Here is a 17200-nt window from a genome sequence, read left to right on the forward strand (position 1 = left end):
CAGTGCAGAAGCAACCCTACTGCCTTACAGCTGGCAGGAAAAGATTTCCCTATTACTAAAGCGTACCCATGGTTGGATTTGGATTGCTCGGAAGAGGTGAAAGTCGTGCTTCATTGCTTCTACCACAACTACATGCACCCCAGTGTCAAAAAAAGAGATCTAGCAGGACTGGGGGATGCCTGAATCTCACTCCAAACGCTCCCAAATCAAATACTACTGACAGCATTCAGAAAGCAGCTGCGGAGTTAAATTGTGAGTGTCAGACCAACACTGAAGCTCCTGAAAGGCTACACTGAAGCGTAACGCTCCTCCAGAAGCCACGAGGAAGCGAGAACTGAAGTGACTCCAGCAAGTCTTCTTACAGACAGACTGCTGGTTAGCGAGGAGCCCAGGGAAGGGAGCCCAGCGTTGCAGGTTTTGCCTATACACATCTGCAGCAGGCAGCCTTTACTTGCAACACTTTTTGGACTCTGTTCCAAGCCATTTGCAGTTACTTTAGTCACAGGATCCCAACTAGAGAAACTATGACATCCCTAGAAAGGAAGTGTCTTAATTATGTATACTGAATCTTAACTTTGGACGGCCTAATCCAACCCCAAGACGCTGTCTGGCTTCAGTGTTTACCTTATTGTTAAACTGCTTCTTGAACTTTGAGCAGGGCCTGCAGAGAGCAAACACGGGCGAGAGGGAACTGTCACAGCCCAGCCTTGCCCCATGCTGCAGACAGACACCTGCCTGCTGTGATGGGATCCAGCTGCCGAATTCCTCACAACCCAACGGTTGAAGCTCGAAGCGGTGTTTGACATCCTTCACAAACTGAACCTCGATTCCTCAAACACCAGCAGCCCTCCCAAGCCACTGCTTGCGTAGACGCTTCCTGGTGGCCCACAGGAGTTCAGAGAGCCCAGTTTAAACAGTCATTTTATCCTTTAAAAAAAAGCTCACAAAATAACTATTGTGTGGGATGTCTCAAGAGTAGGCTGCTTTTCCCAATATGCTCCTGTAGCTCTTTCTAACTTGGTCTTGAGGCCAGAATGGCACCTCCTTGCTTAGAGGAAGCCCACTCTGACCTCCTCACACCTTGCCTGCCCACTAGCCAGTAAGTCTCCGCCACAAAGATGTGGCAGAGTCTACAAAAAAGGTTAAAACAGCGCACGGCAGTCACAACAGAGCTCGCCATTTCACCGGAGTGCTCTATCGCAGGACACTATGCTGAGAGTGGCAGGAAAAGCTTCCCAGTGGCATTGCAGGGAGCAGCAGCTCTAGTGATGGGGGCGGAATAGCAAGTGCAGGCAGGAGACGGTGTTGACCACGTCTTCTAGACTTGTCCAGTGGGACCAAAGACTAACAGAAACTACTCAAATGCTGATGCCAGCAGACAGACATGCTCTGTACAGCGAGAGACTGTGCCCCACCCCATCTCTTTAGGACAAGTCATGCTAAAACCAGCCTTATTCTCCTTCTTCCTCCTTGAGTCATTGAGATTCCTTTGGAAACACAGAGGATCAAAGTGGTTAGGCCTTCAAGGTGTGAATTCTGCCAAAGACAGCTGTTGCTACAACTAACCACTTGTAGCAAAAGAGAAAGGGTGCTCTTCAACCTAGAAGAGCAAGCAATCACCAAGGTCTTGGTGGTTAAAGTCATTATCTACATTAGGAACCAAACATCAAACAGAAACAAAGACTTGCCTAAAACGGGAGCAGGCGGACAACAGCTGCCCTGTGTCCGGGGCATCCACACGCGAGCTCTGTTCTGCTTCTCTTGAGGACAGTCCAGCAGCAGGAGGATTAACATAATCTAACTTACTTTGCTAAACCAATTTGGCTAGCAGCAATGGGAAGTGTGGTCTTAATGCAAGATGCTTTAGAACATGGCTAGACAAACAGTGGCCAAAGGTCACGTAGCTTCAAGTCACTGGGGTGGGATTTTCAGAGGACCAATTAAGAGAAACAGGGCATGGCTTGTTGTGGCTCTCTAGATCCAACACTTACACCCTTACTACAAAGCAAAGAACCACGACTGGAGCACATAATGTGCTTTGTTAAATTTACTAGAATAATAAAAGAGCAAACTTGACATTCTAAACCAGCCAACCTCATAGTTACTATTAGTGCTCCAACATGTCCATCAAATCAGAAATTGGTCTCTTAACCTTTTCATTAAGCTCTAGTTCATATGCTCACCCAACAGTAGGAGCATACCAAGGAAGTGGTCTGACACCTTTTAAATGAAGATATTTGAAATCCCACTCAATCTAGGGAGGATGGCCTAGCTTCAGGGACTGTGATGAGATGGACGGTTCTTTCTCAACAACTCATCTACACAGAGCTACCTTTCTCCTCAATTTGGGGAGGTTATTTACAGTCTGTTCATGAACAAGAAGTTCTCTATAGTCCTTTCAGGGCCAGCAACATTTTCCTTAGTTTTAGGTTCACCTAAACACAAGCCAACTTTATCTTCTGCTGCATTCTTGTTTCATCAGAAGTGTGATGTGGTATTTTACCAGCCCTTATGAACAGCACATTCCAAGAGGTAAGTTCATGCTGACCTTTCATCTTTTTCATGCTACAGGACAGTAGGTGTTTCATACAAGAACACATTTCTCATTGAGATATTTGAAGTAAAAAGTGCCCAACTTTCTGAAGTCTTTTATTATTGAACACATGTAAGTGAACAAGTCCCCACTCTGCTAAGCTACAGGAATATGTTCAATCAGCTTGTACACTTTTAACTCATTTTCCTCTCCTTCCTACTGATCTTACACTGGTATCATTGCTCTAATCCTGCTCTCATGGAAGGCTAAAAAAGTCTGCCAATAGCTCCAACAGAAACAAGAGTTGTTCCAAATTTTAAGTGTAGGTTTATAGAGGATTAGATTCCTCTGCTGCCCTCTGAGCTGTGAAGTCTGCCCTCCAAATGACAGCAGCCAACACAAGAAGAGAATGTGTTTCTCTCAGTACTGTTTATATTTCTAATCTCATTTGTATCTACTATTTTATGAGAGAGTCTATTGCAGCCCTGCACACCCTTCGTTCGTCAAGAATCAATTAAATTCAAGTAGACTATCGAACTTAACCTCATGCAAGATTTCAGCATTCCAAACGCAGCTCCAAACAAAAGGGTTTATGTCTCAGCCCACAAAGTCCTTATTCAGCTGTTAAGGCTAATTTGTCCCAAATCACACAATGTAGCCACTGATATTGCTGAACAATGACTTGTTCAATAGCTTCCAATGTTCTAACCCTGGCTCAGATTCTGAAAAGCGCCAAGAACCCCCATTCCCATCACTTTCACTGAAATTTTAATGACAGCAAGGTGTGCCCCTGACAAAGTTTGGGAGTAGGTCCTTCAGTTTGCTTACGGCAAATTATTTTCGGTGGTCATTTATAAAGCTAAAGCATTCCACAGTAATCTTGGCTGTTTCCTAGCTGTACTTATAAAGATCAGTCCAGCTCCAGCACAGGTCAGGAGGATTCAGCAAACCAGAGGTGCCAGAATAACACTTCTGATGCTGGCAGTCCTACTTCAGGCATACGTTGCTAAGATGCACCAAGACAACACAGGAAAGAAACTTCAGGCTACCGAGTGATGAGAGATACAGATACACTCCAGTCACGCCTGACCTTGTAGAGCACTTCAACATGTCCTAGGCAAATTCCTCACTGCTCTTCTTTAGCTTCTGGAGGTCTTTAGGACAGCATATCAATGCTATAAACAGCAATGCCTGATTTTCATTACATCATTATAGGGGGCAACAACCCAGAAAAGCAGAAAGACAAGGTTCAATATAGGTGCACAGCTACATGGGGATCCTACGTGCTCCTTCCTGATAAGCCATGGCCTTTTGGGATGCAACAAGTTAGGAGAGCAGAGTGAGGACACAACTGAACTAACATGGAAGGGCAGGTGTTCACGCTGGTCAGACACAAGTCACCTACTCTTGATTTAAATAGGACACCGAGCAAACGTACCCAGCTTCTCTGGCAATTATTACAGTACTTTTTGAGAGCGTAAGTACACAGTACGTGGTTTAGACAAAGGCAGTCTTCTAGCCATACAATTTACCTCACTGAACAACCAAATAAGCAGGCCTTTCATAATTAGCTATTTTTCTACCTTTCTGGTTGCAAAGAAGACTCCCCAAACCCGCTGATGAAACCACTTGAACACGCACCACTGCTTTCATGAGCTACACATGTGTATTTGTCAAGTGGAACTTAACCTTTATATTCATTAACAGCAGATAAGCAAAAAGCCAGCCTACCAGTCTGATGTTGTCTTCTGGGCGGAGCAGTATGAACATGGCCTGCAGGTGTTGCTGGAGATCCCCTGCAGGAAAGAAGGAAAGGTGAATGCACAAAAATAGCTTTAAATCACATGCAAGTTCCCGGCTGTCCAGCCAGAGCAAACGTCCACCAAGAAACCCGACACGTCACCGTGAGCATTGTCACTTCCACCCACTCGGAGATGACAAAACTCCATCTCTTAGTCAGCTGCTCTTTGCTCCGTGTGCTCACCTGCTCCCGTCCTACCATGCTCTCTCCTGCTAAATCCTGTTATCTTTTTAACAGAGGTAAAAAGCGTTCCCGTACTCTGTTCCTTTAAAAGACAAGGCAAACTAGGTAGAAATGGACCCCACCCCATCGTTCAACATCTCATTCTACCATGCAGTTCAAATCAGGAATCTGTCATTTCTTTTACATCAACTTACTACTTAGTGCAGAACTACTACCTAGACAAAAGCATCCCCTTTCAAGTGAGATTCAGTCCCATCTTAGAGCAGCACATGCCCACATACCTTATGTACCAACCCCACCCAAAAGCAGCTAAGAATTGCCACCTGAAAAATAAAGCAACCGTAATTTTTCCTAGAAAATGCTTGCTACACTTTAACTGGTGAGGCTGAGGAAGACTGAAAGAAGGGGGAAAAAAAAAAAAAAATCACGGTCACACAGTAACTTTAAAGTCTTCTTAAAAAGAGCTGAGTGTCCCAGGTTCCTAAAGCAGCAAGCATTTGAAAGACAAGTGAGATGCCTTTCTGTTGGTACTGCTGCACTGACTTCTCAGCACTCTTCCCTGGCCCGTAGAGAGCCAAGAGTTCCTCTGCTAAGCACATTACCTCCTGAGTGTCAGTAAGCAATAACACCTCCAGCAATGGGCTGTTTTTTCAATCGTTACCTGGAAAATTAATCTGCATTTCCAGAAGGGAGAGTGCAAGGCTGCCAGGTGGGTGGCACAGATCGGTAAGAAGAGGAGCCTTTAACTCTTCCACCCTCTCCCACTCCCACACAGATGGGAGGCTGAGTTTAGGCAACACTGCAGGGAAGAGCACGAATGCTGGAGCAAGGATTCAGCATGAGAGCATTTTCTGTATAATAATAAAGGCTGATTAACTGTCCTGACCTCCCTTTCTAATTCATTGGTGGTGCTAGAATCCATGTTATTTCACCGACTTTCAGAAATAAGGACGTGGAGCAGCATCCAGAAGTGCCACAGAAGGGAAAGGGAAGAAAGGAAAGTCTGCCCAGCGAGAGCATGGTACCTCATTTCCAAATGACTTTTATAGCTGGTGGAACAGCAGGGCTGAAGGGCTGCTGATGGGGACAGAGGCAAGCTTAAGTGGAGTGGGCTACACAGGACACGGCATTCCCTGCTCTCCCCTTCCTTCCTCCTTGAAACACATTTCAGCATATGGAGAATGAGTCAATGCCCTGGGACTGCATTTTTAACTGGGGGTGGGAAAAATTGAGGCACTCTGCAGTGCTAGGGAAGTCTCACACAAAGTACCAGCGGTGACAAGCACCTGAAGGTACTTCCTGCCCAAGGACATTGTTCCCAGCGCCGGAGCGGCTGGCACGTGCCCCCCAAACAGCAGTTATTTAGGGAGATAGGTAACATAGGAAAGGCCAGCTCATCCATCGGATGCTTGTCCTCCCAGGGGTGCAGTGGGAGACAGGATTTCCCCACGTCAACACCAGTGCACGCTCTTGGCAACACTGCTCAGTTCCAGCAAGTTTCAGCTGCTAGCGCAGTGGGAATCGGCGAGAACCGGACTCCACAGGCAAAGGTCCCTCTGCTTTAGGTGGCACCTTCTGCCTGCAGCCTGGAAGAGCCCAGCAAGTATTTGACTCATGAGGCATTCACACGTCTTAAGCAGCTTGAAATGAAAGATGCTTCACCTCAGTTTTTCCCTCCCCAAAGTCTAACAGTTCCCACTTATTGATGCCAGTAATTCAACATCAGGAACCAGTTTAAAAGCTGAAGTTTCCAGAGTTTAAAAAAAAACCACCACCAGGACTACAGGATTATCTCAATACTTAAAAAAAGAGAGGAAGTTTCTAAGACAACCCTTTCTGCAAGGCTCTGTCAAGGAGCTCCACTATCCCTCCTCCTCAGAAAGTTTACTGCAGCCCTCCCTGTTCCCCAGCCTGCCCTGCCAGCCTCAGGAGCTCCAGAGCTGCAAAGTAAAGTATTGCTTCCTTGGCCAGCTTTCATCGACTCGCAGCATTTTCAGCCCCAAACACACAAGGCATTTTGTAAGCTTCCTGGATTAAGAACAAGCAAAGGAAAGGTTTCAGCATGCCAGACTCAGCACAAAGATATCGCATCCTGTCCTATGAAGAGCTGTCGGCTTTGCTGGCATTCATGGCATGACCGCTGCTTCCTATCATATTGTCCAGCAACGAGCAGATGCTTTTGTTTCCTTCGAGCTGGCAGGCTAGGTGTAAAACATCAGCTAGAGTGGGATCTTAAAAGTGATTTACAGTATCCCAGAGACGGCAAAAGCCCCAGAGAAGTTGCATCCTTTTCTGGCCTCCTCCAGCGTTGTTGGAGTGCAAAAGCAAGCCCACCATCCTACAGAACACAGCCCGTTTGCCAGGCAGCACGGGGCGCAGGACCGCCCAGCGAGGAGCGTGGACAGCTGGTACCTTATCTAGTCAGCCTGCCAAGTAGTGATTTCCATTGCTGAAGATGATATGATTAAAGAAATGGGTGTGAGCATTAATTATTTCCTCTTACACATTTACTCTTTATGCTGGATTCTAGCACCTCTGATGAATTAGAAAGGGAGGTCAGGAAGGTTAGTCAACCTTCCTAGAAAATGTTCTCGTAACCACTTGAAACACTATTGCATCCATAGGCAGCAATTTCATACTGGAAAGCTATGTCCGCTCTCCACCCCCCTTCTAATTTTGCATGCCAGAGATAAGTCACGACACACACATGGGAATGCAAGTTGAGCCCAGATCAGCAGAGTCCAAGAAAGGAGACAGTTTTCTTTGCCGCACGCTCTGCCAGCCCACCACCAATGACCGGTTCAACTCTCAGAGCCACACTCTCTACATCACCGTTTTAATTTTGGTGGCACAGATGTTTTGCTCAGAAAGGTGACACACCGATCTCTTGGTGTCTTGGTCTGCTGGCATACATTGTAGGTTAGAAAAGTTCACAGAAAAGAAAGATGGTGCACACTCATACAAAGGTCTCTTTTCAGTGAGATCTCCAAGCACCATAAGAAAAATACTATACCATTCACATCATTTGACAAGCAGGGAAACTGAGGAAAGGACAAGTACTGATGCCTCATTAAATCTCACCCCATAAGCTGAAGAGACAGGAATAAAAAGAGTCTTCTAAGAACAAAAATCCCACCCCTTGGGCAAGCCAGCCTCTTAAATACAAAACATCTTGCTGTAAGCATTACAACACACCAGACTTGTTTTCTTGGCAACCTGGCTTCTAAAAGCTCTGGGCTGATTAGACAAGCGACTATTTTCCACCAAGGTCTCCAGACCTCATGTAAGTCAGCTGTAGGCAAGTAGATCAGGCAGCAAGAGAGACTGAAAGCGGTTTGCGCTGCCTTGCACGGATTCACAAGGAAACCCATCCAGTGGCTCTCCTCTACAAGGTAAAGCCAAGACAGCAACTGACCTGGGCTTCTGTTATGCAGGGGACTTTGGAGAGACTAAAAACCAAGACAGGTCAAGATAAACTTTTAAAAGACTGCTGACTCTACTTTCACGCTGAAGACCATTTCACGTCAGTCTCAACCAGAAAGTCCAGCTTTAAATTAAGTTTCAGAACAATTTATTTTCTTTTGGTAATCTGGTAATTAATGTATCTCATTCAAAGCAATTTGGGTACTGTTTGTACTATGTCTGAGTGGAAGTATGTAATTAATTGCCTTTTGACTTAAACTCTTTCTGTAAAGATGTTTGTAAACAGATTTTGAGGTGGACCACTCATCAGGTAGGTAACTGCTGGGTGTAGAACTGGACGACAGTCTGATGGTATCAAAGTACAAAGAAATCTACACCTGGAACCAAATCAAATCACCTTTTGGTGGTCACTTTTTGGCAAAGAAAGTTCACTCCAGCCTCTGTTTCTGTCTCTGTCCCATATGCAAAAGCCTGAAGGTCTCAATGTTGTTTTTTTCCCGCTGGATGTTTAATGGAAGGGAAAAACCCCACACTATCTGATCCCCGTAAAACACCATCAGTGAATAAGCACCATATACACAATGAAAAACAACCTACCCTGAAATGTTTGAGTTTCATTATTCAGACTGACTTTTCAAACAAAGAGTCAAAGCAAAAAAAATAAATCAAACTTTCAGCAGATAAAGGGAGTAGAATTATGACTGACTCTGTATTATTCACTCTGCTCACATGTCTGAAAAGTCACGTTGACTTTGCTCAGAGGTTTCTTCACCACCACGTAGAGTTAAGTCTCCTCCCCTTCTTCCACCATCACCGATTACTTTCAGATCAGGAAGGACAATTACTCATCCCGTATCATAACCTCAAGTTTCCCAGTGCAATGCATGAAGGTTTTGATGGCAATCCTCCAGCCCTTCTCTCATACAAAAATTACAGGATGGTATTCTGGGGGACAGACTCATTTGTTTGATTTTGCAGGATAAACAAGAGAGTACCAAAACCTTTTTTTCTATCAGCATTAAATATTGCAGTCTTGAGACTGGCAGGTCTAGCTTTAATATACACTTGGTATAAACAGAAATGTGCATCATCTGGTAAGAACGAACTCAAGAAAGGTGGACTCGGAAACAAGAGCGAGCAGACAAGCCTCAGCCATCACATGCAACACATTACCTGCATGCTTGTTGCGCCTGTGACTGATCCTGGGAGTAGACGACCCATTTCCTCGCGGCAGGAAGAGAGCTGCGCCTTTCACAGTGAGGAAGCTTTCGCTGATACTGCAAAGGAAGAGACAAGAAGCAAGTAAGCAAAACTCCGTATTGTCTTTAAAAGGAGGAAAGCAATGGAACAAGAGAGTTTCAAGGCATTGAATGCATGCTCTGTTCTTTTGCAAGGAAGTGATTTAGACCAAATTGCTTTGTTGGTGAAGAACTTCCCCCCCCCCCCCCCAAGTACTGCAAACATTCAAAGCATAACTGGGAACAACATCGACAGAGAAACACTGAAAAGCAGAACGTATGGCTGGTACCATCCTGCCTGCAGAGGTAGAACCTGAGCAGGCAGGGGGATTAACCTATGGCTATATTTTCTATTTGAAAGTCAAGATGAGAGATCCACACTTCTAAATGGCGATTAATTTAACAAGCCCACGCATCTCTAATTACAGATTCTGTTAACCCTGTGTTTTGTGGTTCAGGCACAGCTGATGCCCTGCAGAAACAAATGCCTCCCTTCAGCAGTTAGCCAAAAGAAAATTAGTGTACACAACTGATTGAGAAATCATGAAACTATTGTCTATGAATTGTATGATAATTAACTCTCAAAGACTTATAAATTAAAAGAAAAACTGTAATGCTGTTGAATTCAGACATCACTTACTGCCTTGATTTTGCCCTTTCTGAAGTCATGTGAGGAGAGAGGTTTGTGGAAAGGGGCAATAAAGAGTTCTCAAGTTCTGTGGAACAGCTGATATTTTAAGCACATCTTCCAGTAGTTTTCTTAGAGATGCTGTGGCTCATGGAAAAAGCAAGACGCACTACAGATTTTGCAATTAAGCCATCCTGTTGCATAGTTAAGGGTTCCTGCTTTTCTCAGAATTGATAAGACAGTCATACGTGCTTTGAAGAAAGCCAGAAACAATTCTACAGTCAACAGGATGGTTGATGAATATGATAAGACAGGATGGGAGAGTCCCTGGCATCGTGCACCCCAGCAGCTCCATGCCATGAAAAAGACGTTGGCTTGTTCTCCTCAAATGAACAAGACACTAGGAATTCTTAGTTCCTTTCCCTGCTTAAACAAATACCAAACATAATTATTTATTCCCTTCCTTTAAGAGATGAGGACCAGGAAATAATAATAGAGTAAAAAACCCCGCCATATATTTGAAGAAATTCCATGTTACAAAACGCAGGTGAATGCTAGAAAACGCCAAGTCACCACCCTTCACGACTACTTCTGCTCTGCAGAACATGCAAAGGATAACTGCTGCCTGCAGCCCCTACTCCAGGGACACGTTTCAGTAGCTACTCCAAGGCAGGCGTACATCTAAGCACGTCTGAAGACAACAGCATCACGGAGAAATCAAATGTGACCAAGAATCAGGACACAGCATGAGCCTGTGATCTTCTAGTTTCGTGATTTGAGGTTGACCGCTTTAACAATAGGCTTTGCTGACTACGTTTTTATAGCTACAAGAATTATAAAAGCTTGTGTTGATGTTGGATTTCCCCCTAACCTCAAGCACATTTCTGGGCACCTCTCCATTTTCCTGGTGGGGATATCAAAAAATCAAATTTTCTGAGCTCCAGCAAAGCAGATGCACGCTCTCAGAAAGACCTTTTTTAAGCCTGTAGCACAGCCCAACGTTATGCACTGTCTGTCACAACCTCAGCACTCCTCCTTACTGACAATGTTTCTCCCAGGACTATTTCCTAAAATTAAACCAGATGTCAAACATGCACTGGATGTTTCAATAAAACCAGAATTTTGAAAAGAAAAAAAATTACTCATCCCAAATTAAAATGAATCAGAGATCTTTACCTATGCTAAAGTTTAAAACAAAACAAAAAATAAAATTTAAACTCACTGGGCACACTGAGCACAGGTGTTTCCTCAGACCCTTCTCATATAAAAAATTTTGACTGAGCCTTTCTAGCTTTTGGTGACAAAAAGATCCTCTGAAAGCCCTCAAGCTACACAGTTTCTTAAAGCCTGAACTGGACAAATACTGAGTTATCTTGAAGCCACTAACTTTAAGAAAAAAAAAAAAAAAAAAAAAAAAATAATTCTCCCTCACTTAGCTGGAAGATGTTTTGATTCAGCAGTGCCCTGATGTCCTGAAGAAGTACACTTCTGCTTTCAGACTAGCACCCACAAGCGGGAGCGGGGCAAGAGAGCATGCCGTGCTTTGCCGAGCCTCTTCAGGAGGCAAGACAGAGGACATTCTCTCCTTCTCCTCCCTTCACAATCGCACCACAGAGGCAAATGAATTTCAAGCTGCACAAGAGGAGAAAGAATTCAGCAGTCACAGCCAGTTTTCACATAGTTAATTTTATCAGCGAAGCAAACAACTATCATTAGCAATCCTTTAGCCTGTGCCTGAGGTTTCCCCAGAAGGTTGAATTAGCAACTATTTTTAGTGGATAAAGCAGCATGTAGCTAGAGGGCTGGGAGGTTAAAAATCTCCTCACTTCCATCACGTTCACTTATCGCCAGCACTCTGCTGTCAGCCACCCGCTTGGAAAGGAAAACCTGGGCAAAACTGAAGAGACTCCCATCAGGTACATCCTTCCAGGAGCCCACCTTCTCTCCTAAGGCCACGGAGAGCCTTGGTTTGGGCCATTAACCACAAGCAACAAGTTTGACTTGGTAAGGCTAGGGAAAAGGAATGCAATTTCCCATACGAAGGGTCGGAACAGGTGAAGAATGTGGCAAAGCAGATCATTCTTGTAGAGCAGGGAGGTCAAGCAGGCAGGGCAGCACATCCCGCAGGGCAGGAGCGAGTGCGGGAGATGGCCATCAGCACCGCTGTGGAAAGAACAGATCGCGGAGACAAGAGCCTGGTCCTTCTGCCAGTTACAGCTCTGGGGACGCTCGCTGTGCGGACGAGGGCATAGCACCGTATCGGCACTCCTGGCATCACCTGCCACGAGCTCCAAACACCAGACACACAACACACCAGTATCCAGCGCAGCACCCTAGCAAAAAAAACACATAATACACAAGCACACAGCCAAGCCCTTGCTCTGAAATTCAAGCAGTAAAGAAAATTTTGGGAGGAAAGGCAAGAAGTTTATAGGAAAGTCCAAACAGCTGTAATAATAACTACCAGTGAAGCTTAACACCGTTGTCTCGGGAGATGCCGATTTTGGTGCCTGTGATGCACTACAGGGACAAAAAAAACCCAAAAAAACCCACAAAAACACCCAAGCCCAAAAAACAATCACTGGCCTGACATCCCCTGTACCAGCCACGGCTGGCTGCTCCATTTGGGTCCATCCTGCCTGGACAGCCCCAGGCATGATCTTTCCCAAAAGCATGATATTTCAGGGCAAGATCACCTTTGGATACTGTCCGTGACACACAAGGAGAGAGCATTCCTCCTGTAGGATGCTAACAGCAGGTCCCACTCTGAGATGCTTCAGAAACACAAAAGGTAGAAGAGGTGTGTGTGAAAAGGGCAATTAAAGGCTCCAAACAACTCTCATGATGTGGGAGTGTGCTCACCCTAACAGCAGAGCCATGCTACCATCCACTACCAACTTTACCCTGCTGACAGCTCGATGGCTCCCAAGCATAACCTGGGCTTTGAAACACACCATAAAATCTGGTTCGCCAGAGCCTACTGGAGCTTCAGTGCTCTTTGAAACAATCTCCTGCAAACGCACTGGGTATTAAAAGACAGTAAATGTGTGGTTAGGGGAGAAGTTGAGTCCAGGAGAACAGAAGACAGGGAGCCAACTTGGCAGAGGTAACAAAGCCGAGTTGTATTTTATCAGCACACCAGGCTTGTCATCAATCCTCTGTACTACACAGTGGCTTTCTTCTGGAGAAGACTTACTTGGGATACATCTATGAAAGAGTTATTAAAGCTATAAGCAATGCTCAGCCCTACAGTTGTGGAAGAAAAAAAAGCTTCTGTTCCATGTTTAGCCTGTTCACCTCTGAAGCGAAGTGGCAACCTTAAGGCCACCAGCGATGTGCTATTTGTAATTCATTGCTCACCGGGAAGAGAACCAACCTAAGCAACTCCTACAGAAATTACTACTTGTACCAATTTTTCTCCCAGGCAGAAAAGATTTTGTAGAAATTGTACAAGGCACATCATCAAAACTAGTTAAAGCTTTCTGCACAAAAAGCACAGACATTCCCCTCAGAAGACCCAGTTTTTAAACAGCAGTAACAGAAGCGATTCCCGTGCTCCCCGACTTGCTGCCCAGCGGCTGAGCTCCTTGCGCACGAGGGAAAAACTGCATGGTTCATACCAAATTCTCATTAGGCTACAAAATCGGGGAACCACATAAAACTTACACATGGCAAACAAATAGTGAATGCCTTCCCAGCTGTCACCCTGCACAGCTCCGTTCATAAAGTGCAAGCACAAACACCAAATAAACTGTTTTGAAGATGCAAAAGAGAAGACGTTACTGGTTTACGGACTATGCCAAAGTGATGCGATAAGATGAATCATCTGACGCTTTGCCACGACCCCCCCGTCCGATGCCTTCTGCCTAAGGGGCTGCTCGGCCAGGGAGCTGCTCGCCGGAGTGCTGCACCACCAGGCAGCAGGGAAGTGAATCTGCACCACCCACCAGTTTTCAATGAAAAATTCTGAGTCCTCAGTGTAAAATACCCAGAAAGGAACCTTGTAGTCTTCTTTAGAAACTATTTCTAGGAGAAAGGAGAGAAAACCTTTTTAGAAGTACAGCAAGGAAAGCAAAGAGGCACCCGAACAGCTTCTGGCAATGTTTTATCCTAATAAACACTTAATTAAGTTATTGTGAGCCTGAGGATGACTTTCCAGTCAGCTCTATTTAACTCATCAGAGCAGCTCCTTTACAGCAGGCTCTGTCCTGTCCAGCCCAGCCCTTAATCGGGCACTTGCCAAGTAGCACACCCGACAGAGCTGGCACCATCCCCTGAAAGGTTCAGCAGAAGTCCTCCCACCACGTCCCCCCGCAGGACGCACAGGAACGGCTCAGCAGGGACAGAAGCAAACCTCCTCGCGCCGTCACCTCCTCACCAGCCGTGCCCGCGGCACGCGCGGGCACCAACACGGCCACTGCGGGGAGGTCGCATCCCCCTGCCCTGTTCCCCCTCGCCCTTAGAAGAAAGGGGGAGATGATAAAACAACGGGATGGGGGAAATGAAGATTTCAAGATACCTGACATTTGAACAAAAGTCCACTACACCTGTATTATTTACAGAAATACAAACATAATTTCTCTGTCAGCCTCAGGTATTTATTAACCAGAACCCTGCAGAAAAGTGCTCTGAAGCAGCATCCTAGCAGGGTTGCGAGCTATGGCTCAGCACTAGGATTTCAACGCCCAGCCCGGCTCCAGCTGGAGCTCCCCATGACAAGAGCGTTGTGCAGTAACCACGGAGGCTTCCAGCCCCTGAGCAAAAGGAGGTTTGCATAAAGGGCATCTCTTGGGACGCAACCAGCACCCAGCACAAACTTTGCAAACACAACAAGCTGCCCGGCAGGGCTGTGCACTGCCAGGAAGGGCTTTGAGTTTCCGACCCATCTGCAGGACGTACCCTTCCCCTCCAGCTGCCGGTTAGACCAAAGGCAAACAAAAGAAAAGCAGAAACGCTGACTGAAAGCCAGCAGGCAAGTCTGACAGTAAGGAATGACACAAGTTAACCCTGGTGTTGACTAACTGGGAACATTCAGCAGCCCAAGCCCTGAAAATGGGAAGTGTCAATGCAGACATCTGTACTACAGCGCTGGGGATTTCAGCTGGGAGCCTGCTCTACCAAACACTGCTCACGTGTGCAGTGAAAGGCAGCCCCCGTCTGAAGAGCCAGCAGCTAAGCAGCCGTAGGACGGGGAACGGACGCACTGCAGAAGGGTGTCTACCAGGAGGTGAAAAAAAAATCTTGTGTGCCCAGCTCCCTTCCTTTGCTTTTAAGCCAGGTTGCTCCCTCAAGAGCCCCCTGATATTTTGCTCTAACATGAGCAGCCGGAGCGTGCTGCAGGGGGGGAGTGCGCATCTCTGCATTGCACATCTCATCTGCTGCCAGCTCAGCTCTATCATCCTCCTTTAATCCATAGGGTGCAAAATGCATAACCAAGAAAAAGACCAAAATTCAGATGCTGGCAGGAGTGGTGTAGCAGGCGTCAACGCTTAGCTCATTCCCGAGGCCGTGGAGCCAGGCGTGGAGGGAGGGCAGCCGGGGACACGAAAGCAAGCTCTTGTAGCACCCTGCAAGAACAGCAATTCCAACTGCAGCTTGCTGTGCCTGGTGTGGAAAAAGTTACAGGAGGACAGGCCGAGCAGCCTGCTGTTTTTCTCAGCACCTCAAGCCACTTCCCTCCTCCCTCCTGCTCCCCTTCCCGAACTGGCTGTTTCCCTTCCTCCGCAGGCAGGCCTGGGGCACGGCATCACACCTGCCCCGGGACCGGCTCCCGCTGCCAGCCTCCCACTCACGCCACCCGGCCACAAGAAAAGTCCTGGTTAATAAAGCATCGGTCCCCCGGCCGAGGGTGCAATGGTGGCCGGACATGCAGCTGGAAGTACGTGCAGCCTGGCAGCCAGGGACCTTTCTCCATCAAACCACCAGACGAGAGCATCACACCCCTCCAGCATCCCTCCCTAGAGAAGCACCTAACTCTTTCAGCTTACACTGTAGTTTGGTTTTCAGTAAACAACGTCCCTATTTCCCTCGCTTACTTTTCAAAGCACCTGGTTTAATAACTGCCAACAGCATTAATGAATTGTATAGAGGAGAGCACGTTTGCCTTCCAGTTTAAGCCTTTGCTCCTAGGCAAGTGATGAAAGCACCTGGTTCTCTTCACACACAGGCCAGCTCTCAGGGCTGTGGAAAGCAAAGTAGTACCAGTCACTAATAAAAAAATAAACCCAAATCCAGAAAACAAAAAACCCACCACAACAACAGGGCAATGGAAAAGGCAAGGATAACTCAGGATTGCTCTACACTGACATTTGTATTAACAGGGTCAGCTGGCAGCCCACACAGACAAGTCTAGGCTTCTCTGATATCCAAAATAGAAACAAACCCAGTGCAGAGCAAAACAAGGGCTGTAACTTACCAAAAAGGGCTCTGTAACACTGTCAACAGAGGTGACAACACTGAGGGCAGGGAGAGAAAGGGGAAGTGGTTCTCCAACAAAGGCCGTCTCTCGCCGCTCGGCACTTTTGCAACTTAAGAAACAGCACAAGGAGAAAAACAAACAAAGCGTGGGAACCCACTCCATCGCAAATGTTTGACGCAAACTGCATTTTTAGCCACATCTGCATTTGTGACTTTTTTTTTCCTTTTTTTTTTTAAAAAAAAGGAACTGTCTACAGGCCCTTCCTCTGCTCCAAGGTGGGGCTCCCTGGAGAGATAATTCAGCTGCAATGACACAGACAGGCACAATCACAGAAAGATTTGCAATGCACATGGTAACTCGTTTGTACTACCTTATCTACTGATCCCGTCTTGCCATAGCCAAGTTGTCTTGTCCCTTGCTTTGGTCTCCGATATGGACATCTGCTGAAGCTGAGCTAAGACAACAAGAACAACTTACAGTTTGCTAGAAGATACCTAAAGGTGAGGATGATGGGTGTGAATCTGAACTTTAAAGGCATTGCAACTCTAAAAGCATTCCTTTTATTTCCTCCAAGTGAGGAAACAGTTTATGGTAAATGTAGAGAGGGTACAACTTGCAAAAGGGAGCACCGATGAGCATGGTTGTGTCTGCAAGCGAAGAGCAACCACTTCAATGCACAAAACAACCACACTCACAGACACAATTTCAGAGATGGGATTCAACCAGCCTCAGGTCATCCAACGAGGCGGCAGGGAGTGCTCACGCCCACTCAATACCCTACTGAGTTAACGGTCTACAAGTCAAGCCCACTACTGGGAAAAACCATCGCGCGCACATGCCATCAGTGCTCCTCTGCCACCAGGATCATTTGAATTGAGCTCCAGAAACCATTTTGCAAACATCAAAGCAGCTTGGGCAGCCTGGGTACACTGGTGAGAGCAGTGGCACCCTTTGGAGACAGCACAGAAGATGACAG

The 17200-nt window shown here is 46.2% G+C and overlaps 1 protein-coding gene across 3 annotated transcripts in view; it reads right to left on the minus strand.

Annotated features, from left to right (window-relative positions):
* SSH2 (slingshot protein phosphatase 2) overlaps positions 1-17200 on the minus strand; it is a 104199-nt gene that overhangs the window by 27462 nt on the left and 59537 nt on the right. For all 3 annotated transcript variants that reach the window (XM_087751967.1, XM_087751968.1, XM_087751969.1), the window contains 2 exons: positions 9114-9217; positions 4265-4329 (listed from right to left, as the gene is read on the minus strand). In XM_087751967.1, the coding sequence (XP_087608093.1) occupies positions 4265-4329; positions 9114-9217 (169 nt within the window). The remainder of the gene's footprint in view (positions 1-4264; positions 4330-9113; positions 9218-17200) is intronic.

This window comes from Nipponia nippon, unplaced genomic scaffold, assembly GCF_047370975.1.
Source record: "Nipponia nippon isolate SJK-2023a ecotype South Korea unplaced genomic scaffold, ASM4737097v1 scaffold_15, whole genome shotgun sequence".
Classification (NCBI taxonomy): Eukaryota; Metazoa; Chordata; class Aves; order Pelecaniformes; family Threskiornithidae; genus Nipponia; species Nipponia nippon.